The sequence below is a fragment of the Prionailurus viverrinus genome, chromosome B3 (genome assembly GCF_022837055.1).
Source record: "Prionailurus viverrinus isolate Anna chromosome B3, UM_Priviv_1.0, whole genome shotgun sequence".
In the NCBI taxonomy this organism is placed as follows: Eukaryota; Metazoa; Chordata; class Mammalia; order Carnivora; family Felidae; genus Prionailurus; species Prionailurus viverrinus.
This window is the reverse complement of record NC_062566.1, coordinates 44,441,023-44,455,965: the sequence shown is the minus strand read 5'-3', so window position 1 is coordinate 44,455,965 and position 14,943 is coordinate 44,441,023. Positions and strand designations below refer to the sequence as shown.

Sequence of the window (14,943 nt, the reverse complement as noted above, 5' to 3'; positions counted from 1 at the left end):
CTGCACCTCCCCTGCTCCTGCTCAGTGTGTTTCTCTCTCAAAAATAAATAAACATTAAAAAAAATTTTTTTGATTCTAGATTAAAAAAATAATTTTGGTAGACTCAATCCATACTTTATATAATCCATAGATTATTGTTTATGTTTTTTTCTATAGCTATCATACCTACAGAATTCTTTTGAGGAAATTTGGCTTAAAAGGAAAGCATTGTGGGCTGGTTGTTACATATATACACAAATGAGTCTAAATCTTCACCAAAATAAGCAGTAGGAAAATTTCTTTGAGAATAAGGAAACTTGAGTTCTAAGTGCTACTGATTTGCCATGCCATTGAGGTAAAGCACTTAACTTCTCCAAGCCTCCATTTTCTCATCTTTAAAATGAAGAGTACTTTTAGCTCAGAAAGTCTATAGTGCTATCATTTCTAAAGAATGCTTTAAAATCTTTCATTTCCTGCATTCATAATTTTTATCTTCACAAAGCTGGATGAGACACTTAAAAAACAAAAACAAAAACAGGGCATATAAATCTCATATGGGTGCTTTGGTTGGAAAAATCTCTGGGGTACCTGGGTGGTTCAGTCAGTTGGACATAGGACTCTTGATTTCACCTTAAGTCATGAGATCGAGCCCTGCATCAGGCTCTGCAATGCACGTGGAGCTGCTTAGAATTCTCTCTTGTGCACACATGTGAGCTCTCTCTCAATAAATTAAAAAAAATTTTTTTAATTTAAAAAAACGAAAAAATTAGAAATCTAAAAATGTCAGAAACAAATTTAACAACAAAGTCAGAAATAATAAAACCATATAGACTAGCCCCTTCCCTGGTAAGGCATCATCATCAAGGAGTATACCTTTAGGCCTTGAATAAAGGAAAGCTGAATGGTCCTCTGGGTACAGAAGTATGGGAAGAAGAACATTAAGACACTGACTACTAAAAATTTTTGCCTTTGGAGCAAAATGAGTAACTGCAAACCAGTCCCCAAACACATTAAAAACGAAAAACAATAAAAAATCAGTGTTATGGCTTCTATCCACCAGGCTGAATTACAAACCTTAGCACAGTCCCACAAATATAAGCAATGATCATATACGGTAGTACATCAGTTATTTCTGAGCTTGTGTGTGTGTGTGTGTGTGTGTGTGTGTGTGTGTGTGTGTGTGACCAAAGCAGTTCATTTTAAATTTCCATCATATCTTAAATGACTCATTTAAAAAAAAATTTTTTTAATGTTTTTTTATTTTTGAGACAGGGAGAGACAAAGCATGAACAGGGGAGGGTCAGAGAGAGGGAGACACAGAATCTGAAACAGGCTCCAGGCTCTGAGCTGTCAGCACAGAGCCCGACGCGGGGCTCGAACTCACAGAACATGAGATCATGACCTGAGCCGAAATCGGCCGCTTAACCAACTGAGCCACCCAGGCACCCCTTAACTGACTCATTTATAACCTTTATCACACATCTTTCTATGTAAAAGTTGTCTGATGCTACAGCATTTTCTGAGACCTAAACCGGTTGTTCACTCCCTTCTACAACAATAAATTTTTTAAGTATTTCAAAATCATTTTTGTCAGATACATTGCAAAGAATACACTAAATGCTAAAAATATAAAACAGCGGAGTCCTAAAAAGTTATGATTTTAAATAATCCCATTGATACTTTTTTCAGAGTATAATTTGTAACTTAAAACATTTCTATCAATTTCTTACCTTCTACATACAATTCTAGTTGACAGAATGCTGTTCCACGTCGTATATGTGCCTTCATTCTTCCATTAGCATTGTCTGCAACAGGTGGTGTCAGTAATTCTAGTGCCTTACAGGATAAAATGAGGGAAAGACAATTTCCTAATTTAAACTTGAGCAAAAACATGGTACAAATATTAACTTTGAAACAAGCCTCATGTCTTCACCCACCAAAATTTTGGGCTTAACTGATATAGAAATGTATCAAATACTTATATTTGGGTTGAACAATTTAAAGAATTGTTCAATTGTTCCTATACAAGATTCATACCCTCTCTCCCAAAGTCATCTCTGGTTTATCATTTGAAACCTCTACATTTTTACCTTTATTAACAGGAATGATTAAAGAGTATTGGGCATTTCAGTTCATTCAATCATTCAATAAATATTTGTGGCCAGAATTGTGCTAATAAAAGGAAAACTGGATCCTAAGAATATTGCCAGATCTTTTAGTAGCTTAATAAGATCAAAGTATGAGGATCTGGTTATTTCTCCCATATTTTCAATCTCAAGGGGCAACCTAAGAGATTTTGCATGTGATTTTCCCTGTAGACAGGTTACTTGGATATGGAAAAAAAGAGAAAAAAACTAGTTTATTAGTAATGACATGATATTAGTAATGAAATTAGGATATACTAAGTTACTCTGAAAATCGGGAAATTACTAGGGAGCTATCCTACCGTGCAAGTGGTAGTGATAACAAGGGAATACCAAGTTTTCTTCCTTCAACCTTGCAGTAAGTCTGCAAAACTTTAATAAGAAAAAGGGTAAGCACAACTGACAAACATTTACTAATTTCCTTGTGAATTTCAAAGGATACATCAAGGAAATATAGGAGCAATTGATAGGGGATTTCTAATGAAACTTGAAATCTCAAAAAAAAAAACAGTTTCTTATCTACTCAAACACAGAAAAATCTTTTTTTCAGTAAAAAAAAAAAAAAAAAAAAAGCCCAACAAGATGACTCTTATAATCCTTGCATCTCAACTACATAAATTTAAAAGAAAACACATGAGGGGTATCATTTAAACCAATAAATAAGGATAACAATTTTAAACCAACATACACACACACACACACACACACACACACACACACACACACATACCTTAGAAGAATCTTCGATGGCCTTGTGTAAGTTTTTTAGTTTTAGGTGGCAAGCAGCCCGATTCAAATACAATAGTGGAATCTTGTTATTTAGTCTTATGGCTAAGTTATATGCATTAATAGCTGCCAAATAGTTTTCTGTTGCAAACAATTTGCTAATGAGACAAAAAAAAAAAAAAAAAAACAATATAACATTGAAATAGGAACACAGAAATACTATCTAGTAACATCTGGCCGAGGAGATGGTTTACCTCCTTTCCTATTCCCTATACAATGGTTTGTAGGCTACACTGCCCCCTACTTTCCTCCACATGTATCAACATATATTCTGAATGGGACTGACCTCACCCCCACCTCCAAAGGTAGCTATGGTAGTTTAATCCCTAAGCATATTTCTATCCTCTTGGCTACAATGACTGACTTGGGGATAAGCTTGTGACCTAAATTGGTCTATTCAGAATGAAGCCTGTGACTTTGTTTCCAATGTTGGAGAATGAAAAGTTGGGAAAACTCCTCTTGCTGGATACAAATGAAGACAGCATACAGCCCTAACTGTGGTGACCATTTTTTTTTAAATTTTTTTTTTCAACGTTTATTTATTTTTGGGACAGAGAGAGACAGAGCATGAACGGGGGAGGGGCAGAGAGAGAGGGAGACACAGAATTGGAAACAGGCTCCAGGCTCTGAGCCATCAGCCCAGAGCCTGACGCGGGGCTCCAATTCCCGGACCGCGAGATCGTGACCTGGCTGAAGTCGGATGCTTAACCGACTGCGCCACCCAGGCACCCCTGTGGTGACCATTTTTAACACGATGGAAAGAGCCAGCACTAGAATGAAGCTGATACCATAGGATTATGAAAAGAATAAAAAGGCAGACAGAAGCAGAGTCCTTAGTGATACAATTAAGCTGCTGCATCAAGCTTTACCTGAAATATAACATACCTTTAGCTTTTTAGTTACATAGCCAATAAATTCCTTTTAACAGAGTTTAAAATTGTTTAAAAAAATTTTTTTATTACTTGCAAACAAAAGCATCTAATAGTTTAAATCTTCCAAAATTCTCTTCAAACAGATGTACATAATTAAGGGTTTTATTTAAAATGTAAAGTGGTTTTTATTTTTCATGTACAATTCCTAGAATTTTGGAAAATGCACAAACAAGGGAAAAAATAAAATACCAAATATAAAACTGCTATATAAAGAACACTTTGTATTTATTTCCAGTTGACTGTACTGCATACTGTACCGTTCTAGAACTTGATGACATCAAAATAAAAGCACCCAGTAAACCATTAGTTAAAGGTAAAACAACACTACTGTGACATCTAACGTAATCCTGATTCAAGTTTAAAATAACTTGCACAAACTAGAAAAGCTAATTCTCTGGTAAAAGTTTATGTTTCTGAAATGCCTCATATCAGCTAGGATGTTTTGGAATGCAAGTAACAGGATCCCAACTCAAACTGGCTTAAACAAGGAAGTAAATGATCTCACATTTAAAAAGTCCAGAGAGGGAAGCCAGGTGGCTCAATCAGTTAAGCCTTAGACTTTTGATTTCAGCTCAGGGCATAATCTCACGGTTTGTGAATTCGAGCCCCACGTAGTTCTCTGTGCTCACACGGCAGAGCCTGCTTGGGATTCATTCTCTTCCCCCTTTCTCTCCCCACTTCCCTGCTTGTTCTCTCTCTATCAAAATAAATAAGTTTAAAAAATTAAAAAGAAAACAAACAAACAAAAAAACAAAACAGAAAAACAACTCCAGAGGGAAAGGCTCCATGCCCAATGAAATCAGCAACTTGAACATATTATCAAGGCCTAAGGTTCCTTACACTTCTCCATTATACTATACTCACAAGCTACTTCATCCTAGGGCTGGTTTTTCTCATAGTATAAGACGACTGCATAGCTTAAGGTGCCACATTCAAAGCACGATATTCATTAGAATAAAATGGGACGGTATCTTCTGGTATATGCTCCTTGAGAGCAAAAAAAAACTTTTCCAGAAATCTCCTGGTTCACCTCCTTTCCCATCTCATTAACCAAAAGTACCCACCTGAAAAAAATATTAAGCCTTGGGGTACCTGGGTGGCTCAGTTGGTTAAGTGTCTGACTCTTGGTTTCTGCTCAGGTCACCATGATCTCACAGTTCCGTATCAAGTCCTGTATCAGTTCCACACTGAAAGGGATCCTGCTTGGGATTCTCTCTCTTCTCTCTTCCTTTCCCTCCCCCACCTCAATCTCTTTCTCAAAATAAACTTTAAAAAATATATATTTTGTCTTAATAAAACCACCAGTCACTCCCTCTCTTCCTCAATCTATCTCCCCATCTGTCTCTCTGTCTCCCCACTTTTACACCTCAGTACTACATATTGCTGTTTGGGAGCATTTAAGAAAATTCAACAATATGATAATCTTTTCATATTAAGAAAATTGGAGATACACTATATTTAAAGATTTTTTTTTTTTAAGCAAAGTATTCTCTAATTTCTGCCAGGATTTCTGAAACCAGTCTCCTCCTAATGATGGACATTTAGGGTTTTTGTTTCCTAATACTCTGCTTTTATAAACATTATAATAAAACATAGATCTAAAAACAAAACAACAACACAAGCAAATAAACCCACCAGCAGTGCAGTGAAAACCCTGATTTGTTGAAGTCAATCAGAATTTATCTCAGGACTTAGTCACATGGGTAATACGGTCTACACTCCTAACCAAAATAAGGTCTCAGCCAATAAGGATAAAGAGAGGGCATACATTTTGGCTGGATAACCTATAGGGTCTACTACAAGCTCCCCCTCCCCTTTTTAATTATGGCACAATATACATAACATAAAATGTACCATTTTTAACCATTTTTAAATGTATAGTTTAGTGGCATTAAGTACATTCACATTGTTGTGCAATCATCATCAACGTCCAACTCTAGAAGTTTTTCATCTTCCAAAACTGAAACTCTGTACTCATTAAACATTAACACCCCATTACCTCCTACCTTTGACGACCACCGTTCTATTTTCTGTCCTATGAATTTGACTGCTGTAGGTACCTCATATAAGTGCAATTATACAGTCTTTTTCCTTTTGTAACTGGCTTGTTTTAATTAGCATAATGTCTTCAAGGTTCATCCATGTTGTGACGTGTAACAAGAGTTTCTTCCCTTTAAGGCTAATGAGAATACACCATTCACAAAAATAAACTCAAAATGGATAAAGGACCTGAATGTGAGACAGGAAACCATCAAAACCCTAGAGGAGAAAGAAGGAAAAAAACCTCTCTGACCTCAGCCATAGCTATTTCCTACTTGACACATCCCCAAAGGCAAGGGAATTAAAAGCAAAAATGAACTATCGGGACCTCATGAAGATAAAAAGCTTCTGCACTGCAAAGGAAACAATCAACAAAACTAAAAGGCAACCAACAGAATGGGAAACGATATTTGCAAATGACGTATCAGACAAAGGGCTAGTATCCAAAATCTATAAAGAGCTCACCAAACTCCACACCCGAAAAACAAATAATCCAGTGAAGAAATGTGCAGAAAACACAAATAGAACTTCTCTAAAGAAGACATCCAGATGTCCCACAGGCACATGAAAAGATGCTCAACGTCGCTCCTCATCAGGGAAATACAAATCAAAACCACACTCAGACACCACCTCATGCCAGTCAGAGTGGCTAAAATGAGCAAGTCAGGAGACTATGGATGCTGGTGAGGATGTGGAGAAACAGGAAACCTCTTGCACTGTTGGTGGGAATGCAAACTGGTGCAGCCGCTCTGGAAAACAGTGTGGAGGTTCCTCAGAAAATTAAAAATAGATCTACCCTATGACCCAGCAATAGAACTGCTAGGAATTTACCCAAGGGATACAGGAGTCCTGATGCATAGGGGCACTTGTACCCCAATGTTTATAGCAGCACTCTCAACAATAGCCAAATTATGGAAAGAGCCTAAATGTCCATCAACTGATGAATGGATAAAGAAGTTGTGGTTTATATATACAATGGAATACTACTTGGCAATGAGAAAAAATGAAATATGGCCTTTTGTAGCAATGTGGATGGAACTGGAGAGTGTTATGCTAAGTGAAATAAGTCATGCAGAGAAACAGAGATACCATGTTTTCACTCTTTTGTGGATCCTGAGAAACTAAACAGAAGACCATGGGGGAGGGGAAGGAAAAAAAAAAGGTTAGAGAGGGAGGGAGGCAAAACATAAGAGACTCTAAAAAACTGAGAACAAACTGAGGCTTGAGGGGGGGTGGGAGGGAGAGGAGGGTGGGTGATTGGCATTGAGGAGGGCACCTGTTGGGATGAGCACTGGGTGTTGTATGGAAACCAATTTGACAATAAATTTCATATTAAAAAAAAAGAATATTCTGTTGTATGGATATACCACATTTTGTTTACCAAAATATCCATCAATGGGCACTTGGGTTGCTTCTACCTTCTGGCTATTGTGAATAATGCTACTATGAACATGTGTACAAATATCTGTTTGTTTCCCTGCTTTCAATTCTTTTCTGTATATACCTTAAAGTGAAATTGCCGGATCATATGGTAATTCTATTTTTAATTTTTTGAGGAGGCTCCATACTGTGTACAATTTATATTCCCACCAACAATGTTCAAGGTTTCTGATTTCTCCACATCCTCACAAACACTTGTTATTTTCTGGGTTATTTTGTTATTTTGATAATACCCAGTGTAATCTATGTAAATTAGTATCCCACTGTGACTCTGATTTGCATTTTCTAAATAATTAGTGACATTCAGCATCTTTTCATGCACTTTTGTCTTTGGAAATCCTCTTTGGAGAAAAGTCTATTCAAGTTCTTTGCCTAATATATATATATATAGATATATAGATATATAGATAGATACATAGATAGATATCTATATAGATATATAGATACATAGATATATATAGATATAGATATATGATAAATATATAAATATTTATACATTTATCATTTATACATATATTTATTTTCTTTGCCTACTTTTTAAGATTGTTTCGTTTTTAAACTGTTGAGTTGCAGAAGTTCTTTAAATATATTCTGGATATTAACCCTTTATCAGATACATGATTTGCAAATATTGTCTCTATTCCATGGGCTGTCTTTCCATTCTGTTAATGGTGCCCGTCATGTACAAGTTTTTAATTTTGATGCATTTCCACTTACTTGTCTTTTGTTGTCTGTGCTTTTGATGTCACATCCAAGAAATATTGCCAAATCCAATGTCATAAAGTACTCTGTGTTTTAGTCAAGAAATTCATTGTTTTAGCTCTTCTGTTTAGATCTTTTATCTCTTTTGAGTTAATTTTTGTATAAGGTGTTAGGTAAGGGCCCAACTTCATTCTTTTGCATATGAATTTCCAATTTTCCCACCACCATGTGTTGAAAAGACTGTCCTTTCTCCACTGAATAACTATTGAAAATCATTTGATCATAGAGGGGAGAGCTATTTCTGGACTATCTATTCCATTGGTCTGTATAACTGTACAAATCTTATATTAACCTATACATTTGAAGAACAATTCCATTTTTCATCTTTAACATAAGTTTATAGTTTTATAATATAAAAGTTCTTTCAGAAAAATTTTTCCATGTCTGAAGGGAAAGGAGTTTAAAATGAAAATTATTTTTAAACTATTTTTAACATTTATTTTTGAGAGACAGAGAAAGAGCATGAGCAGGGGAGAGGAAGAGAGAGGGAGACACAGAATCTGAAGCATGCTCCAGGCTCTGAGCTGTCAGCACAGAGCCTGATGTGGGGCTTGAAACCACGAACCGTGAGATCATGACCTGAGCTGAAGTCGGATGCTTAACTGACAGAACCACCCCAGCACCCCTACAATGAGTGTTATTAAAAGAACCATTGTAGGAGGCATAATAGCAAGAAATATAAAGTATTAAAATATTTTTAAAGTTTACATATACATATTAAAATATAAATCCAAATGAACATTACTTTTTTTTAACTTTAATGTCACTACAAAAATCCAAAAATCTGCCGTATGGCTTTCAGAATGATTTTGAACTTGGAAACAGCCAAATTTCAAAAGGAAAGGGAAAAAATTAAACCTGTATCCAAAGGGCAGTAACCTTTGAACAATTTAAGCAGAGAAGTTAATAACCATGAAGTCTTCATTGATGCTCGAAATAAGGCAATGCCAGTGAAAAGAATTATGCAAAAGTACTCATTAATTCAACACATACCGAGTGCTTATTATACTGAATGTATAGTGAGAATAAAAGAGACATGAACAATTGCAAACAATCCTGTCATTTTTATTTTTTTATTATTATTATTTTAAAAAATTTTTTTAATGTTTTTATTTATTTTTGAGACAGAGAGAGACAGAGCAAGAGCAGGGGAGAGGCGGAGAAATAGAGGGAGACACAGAATCTGAAGCAGGCTCCAGGCTCCGAGCTGTCAGCATAGAGCCTGACACAGGGCTCGAACTCATGGAGTGTGAGATCATGACCTGAGCCGAAGTCAGATGCTCAACCGACTGAGCCACCCAGATGCCCCAAATTCTGTCATTTTTAATGTTTATTTATTTATTTATTTATTTTTTTTACGTTTTTTTTTTATTTATTTATTTTTGGGACAGAGAGAGACAGAGCATGAACGGGGGAGGGGCAGAGAGAGAGGGAGACACAGAATCGGAAACAGGCTCCAGGCTCTGAGCCATCAGCCCAGAGCCTGACGCGGGGCTCGAACTCACGGACCGCGAGATCGTGACCTGGCTGAAGTCGGACGCTTAACCGACTGCGCCACCCAGGCGCCCCAATGTTTATTTATTTTTGACAGACAGAGAGACAGAGTGAGGTGGGGAGGGGCAGAGAGAGAAGGAGACAGAATTTGAAGCAGGTTCCAGGTTCTGGGCTGTCAGCACAGAGCCCAACATGGGGCTTGAACCCATGAAGTGTGAGATCATGACCTAAGCCAAAGTTGATGCTTAACCGACTGAGCCACCCAGAAGCTCCAACAATCCTGTCATTTTTATGATGACTGACGGGTATGCCTTTGTAAAGAAAGAAACATTCTGATTAGCAATAGCCAAAAGGGCCCAAGATTTTGTACAAGACTGGGAGAAGCAACCAGAGGCAGGAATAATAAGAAAGAAGTGATGTAGAGAGAAGTAAAGAAAAGGGCAGAAGAGAGCTAGGAGAAATCAGTAGTGGGGCTTAGCAACAGCAATAGGGCCAGGAGCAACACATATTCCAACAGAAGACAGAACGGCTCTGTTTTGTGGGCAATAGGAACTGTAACAGCCACCTGCCCCTGAACAGACTTCAAAAATTGTTGTCTCTTTCAGCATCTTATCTTTCAGCATAGAAAACATTATTGGGTATCTCTAGAGCTTCTAAAGCTGAGTATCAGTATGCCTTTGTGAAGGCACATCAACCACTACAATTTAGCACTCAGGATGGAAACAGGAAAAAGAAACTACATACTAAACAAAATGACAAGTTAGGCCATAACAGGTAGTGTATTGCAATAGAATCTTACGGGCTATAAAATGCATACAAACAAGCAAATGAACAAAATGATAATTACATCAAAGAAGTCATCTTAGAATAAATATGGATTCTAAACTTCTATAAGTCAGGCAAAAGGTAGAAGTATAAGAAAACTGTCTTATCTCCAGAAACATAGTTTTTAAAATGCAGAAGAGGGGTGCCTGGGTGCCTCAGTTGGTTAAGCATCCAACTTCAGCTTAGGTCATGATCTCAGTTTGTGGGTTCAAGCACCTATGTTGGGTTCTGTGCTGACAGCTCAGAGCCTGGAGCCTGCTTCAGATTCTATGTCTCCCTCTTCCCAGCTCCCACTCTCTCTCTCTTTCAAAAATAAATAAACATTAAAAAAATTGTTTTAATAAATAAAACGCAGGAGAGCAAGGCATATTTGGCAGATCTGTCCTGAAAGAAGGCAGGTGCAAAGGACTGTTGGAAGATGACTCTTCATGGGAATTTTATGTTCATGCATATCTTATGTCAGATGCACAGACGGCTTTTATTTGGGACAATCTTTTCAAAGATGTGCATATAGAACATAGCCTTGGAAAATATAGTGTCTCCCTCTGGGGCAAAGAGCAGATTTATCTGCTGTTCAGTATGAAAAAAAGATAGTATCTCCTTGTGGGTCAAAGGCTGGACATATTTGCTTATAATCCTCTCATGAAAAATTATGTTCTTTAAGCATGGTGTTCTCAGCTGTGGTTCAAACCTAGGCCTGCCTATGCATTGGCCTTGTGGGACTTGAGGCGCAAAGGGAACCAATATGAAGGTCACACTGATTGCTGTGCCTTGAATAACATTCCTTTGTCTCTGACCCGAGTCTCATGTCTTCTCCTGGTATCCATGAAACTGTGGTAGGCTAAACCTTCACAGTTCTTGCTGGGGCATGGACCCAAACCTAAGTATGTGGAAGAAATTCAGTTTGGCAAGTAGAATTATATACTGTGTTGGGAGAAGATGGTCAATAATCAGCGTCAAAAAGTCCAACATGAAGTAAAAGACATCCAGCAAGGCAGATCGAATCCAGACACAGAACATACGCAAACAATAAGGATACGGAAATACAGACTGGCAGACTAGGTTAGTCTGTTAGCAGATAGTGGGCTCCTACAAACAAAGTTGGGGCTCAGAGTAGAATTAGCCCGGTGGCAAAAGGGAAAGCAAAAGCAAAGGACATCCTCAATCTTAAAAGGAATGGGGTACTAGGCAGGCGACAAAATCTGACATGACACTTAGGCCAAGAGAATAAAAAGAAAATTCAGACCCAAGAACCAGGGTAGACAATGATTTTATGTAATAATAGCAATACAATGCTGGATTGTAGCATAACATATCCTTGATTCCCTCCTATCTAACATTGGACTTGGCTGTAGAGAGTGAGGTATGCAGATGGGATTCAAGTGGCCCTAGCGTGGGGAAAGAAGGTATGTAAGCCTAAAGTTAAGACAGGGTCCAAAAGAACTTACACTAAAAGTCAAGCACAGAGTAATGTCCTTGAGACAGAACAATGGTCCATTTACAGTCCATTTACTTGTAGACATTTACAAGTGTCTAGAAGGACAGCTATTAAATTTATTTACAGATTCTGAGTCATGTAAGGCTGTTAAATAACATTATACATACCATGCATATACCTATATTAGAGCATCTAGACTCTGTTTTATGAGATGTTCTCAGTGAAAAGCTATCTGGTACATAATGTTAATTGGAAAAGGTAAAATGCTTTCATGAGCAAGTAAAATTACCTAAGCTTATGTATTTTCCCAAAAGGTAGAGATTTGGCATTTAAAACTAAGATACAGTAGTGGGAAGCTAGGCAAAAAACATGAAAATAATCTGTGGCTTTTTCTAAGAAAAAGCTATTGGTTTTTGAAAGGCTTGTCCACCTCTACCCTTTTGTGAAGCAAGTGTCCCATGAGTTTTAGCACAGTAAGAACAGTTTTGTCCTGTGTAAATATAGAAGGCTATCATGAAACAAAGCCTCTGGAGATGAAGGTATTTCATCCTTTGGCTTAAAGTCAACTAACCGCTTCTGAATCAGTTCTATTATGTCTGTTTCTATCTTTTGTATTGCATTACATTGCTAGTGAGGATATTCTTCTAACAAGTCTTACCTTTCCTTTTATCTATTTGTACTTGGCATTTTGATTAACTGTACTTTGTTTCTCTGGGTGTTATTAGCTACTAAGTTTTCTTCCATCTCTCCTCATTCTCGGCTCTCTTCCTCTCCTCTTGTTTTGCTTCTCTTTCTTTTCCTACCTAATTGGAGGTAGTAAGGCAAAGTGGCACAAAAACAAGAGACTAAAAGTAATTATAATCTACCAGTCATGCCCAAGTGCTGCAAAGTATACTTTTGCACTAGGTTGCTGCCAATTTGTTGCTTTTGCCAGCAATTTTATTTCAATATTTTACTTTTAAAAATTTTTATTTAATTTAAAAATTTTTTGAAACATTTTAATTTTATTTTTTGAGAGACAGAGAGAGAGAAGAGCACAAGCAGGGGATGGGCAGAGACAGAGGGAGACACAGCAGGTTCCAGGCTCTGACCTATCATGACAGAGCCTGACACGGGGCTCAAACCCAAAATGCAAGATCATGACCTGAGCCAAAGTTGGACGCTCAACCAACTGAGCCACCCAGGCACCCCTAATTTTTTATTTTAACTTAATTCACACACACACACACACACACACACACACACACACACACACACACACACACGTGTGTGTGTGTGCATCAGTCAAAATTCTAACCCTGGCTCAACGATCTCATCTGTCCTTTCTACTCTTAAACCCAAATCACATCTTAAGGGTATCAGAGGAAGACCAAACCAACACTCATAGGACCTTTAGCCAGTCACAGCATCACAACACCTATACCAAAGACCTGTCTCACTGTGTCAATCAACCCTGTTATCTTTGAGCACTGATGTAAAAGCACCCTTTTCCCCTGTCTTCGTGTTGCCGTTCTTTCCTACTCCCATCCCCCTCTACTCCTTTGCACTTTCTTTTTATTTTTAATTTTTTGTTCTAATGTTTATTTCTGAGAGAGAGAGAGAGAGAGAGAGAGAGTGTGTGTGTGTGCCTGAGCAGGGGACAGGCAGAGGGAAAGGGAGACACAGAATCCAAAGCAGGCCCCAGGCTCTGAGCTGTCAGCACAGAGCCAGATGCGGGGCTCAAACTCACAAACCGTGAGATCATGACCTGAGCCGAAGTAAGCCGTTTAGCCGACAGAGCCACCCAGGCACCCTTGCAATTTTGTTGTTGTTGTTGTTAAAGCAATCTCTACATTCAAAGTGGGGCTGGAACTCGAGACCCCAGATCACGAGTTACACGCTCTACCGAACAAGCCAGCCAGGTGCCCCTCCTTTGCACTTTCTTATTCCGGGTTTTGCCATAACTGACTCCACCTCTCATTCCTTTCCTATAACTTTAACTTTTCTTAAAAATCCCGTCTAAAATAAACTTGGCTCTGTCCTCAGGGCAATGCTAATCTCTACCACCCTCTCCACTGCGTCCCTTCCTGAGTCCCCACATCAGGGGTTAGGACTGTAGAAACTGGCATTCTTCAGACTCTCTTCTGCTAGATATAAGATCAAACTCTCTCTTTATACACAAGTCATTATCCTTTGAGATTCCTGACATCTTTCCCCCTACAGCCTTCTAGTCACTGTCATCTCCTGTCTTTTTAAAAGTCACTGTTCTCCTGGGACACCTGGCTGGCTCAGTTGTTAGAAGTGTTCAACTCTTGATCTCAAGGTCATGAGTTCGAATCCTATGTTGGGCGTGGAGCCTACTTTAAGAGAAAGACAGAGAGAAAAGTTAAAATCACTCTTCTCATATTCATTAAGGCCTTTGAAACTGGTTCCCAGCATCTGTCTCTATCCCGACTTCTGCCATGATTCCAGAAGATTCCAAAATCAAGAGTCAGATGCTTAACCAACTGAGCCACTGAGTTGCCTGGCATCTCTTCCTGTGTAACCCAACGTGGATTTTGTGGCTAAATACCTGAGTTATTTTTCTTTTTCTTTTTTTTAATTTTTTTTTTTTAACATTTATTCATTGTCTGAGAGACATAATATGAATGGGGAGGGGCAGAGAGAAGGAGACACAGAATCCGAAGCAAGCTCCAGGCTCTGAACTGACAGCACAGAGCCCAACAGGGGGCTTGAACTCACGAACTGTGAGATCATGACCTGGGCTGAAGTCGGATGCTTAACTGACTGAGCCACCCAAGTGCCCCAACTGAGCTATTTTTCTATGAGCAATCTGGTCCCTTGCACTACTAGTCTTTTACTGTACTTGTCAGTTAAAATTCCCACTCTGGCCCAAGATCTATTCTTAAATCCGAAAGAAGACTAAACCCTAAAGGAGATAAATCACACAGCTGTACTGACATCTCTATGAATTCATGTTCTCAACGTGGCAGAGCCAACAGTATTCACTAATCAATTTCCCTTATCTAGACATATACTTGTCTCCACTATTCTTCCCTCCAATCTCAGAAAATGAAGTATCTCTGTCTATTCCAAGTCAATCCATCAACATTTTCTAGAGCAA

General features: G+C 38.1%; 1 protein-coding gene across 5 annotated transcripts in view; it reads right to left on the bottom strand.

The window, feature by feature from the left end:
- DNAAF4 (dynein axonemal assembly factor 4) overlaps positions 1-14,943 on the bottom strand; it is a 70,626-nt gene that overhangs the window by 8,077 nt on the left and 47,606 nt on the right. For 4 of the 5 annotated variants that reach the window (XM_047864658.1, XM_047864657.1, XM_047864659.1 and 1 more), the window contains exons 7-8: positions 2,854-3,007; positions 1,710-1,815 (exon numbers count right to left, since the gene is read on the bottom strand). In XM_047864658.1, the coding sequence (XP_047720614.1) occupies positions 1,710-1,815; positions 2,854-3,007 (260 nt within the window). The remainder of the gene's footprint in view (positions 1-1,709; positions 1,816-2,853; positions 3,008-14,943) is intronic. The other variant, XM_047864660.1, reaches the window with a different exon arrangement.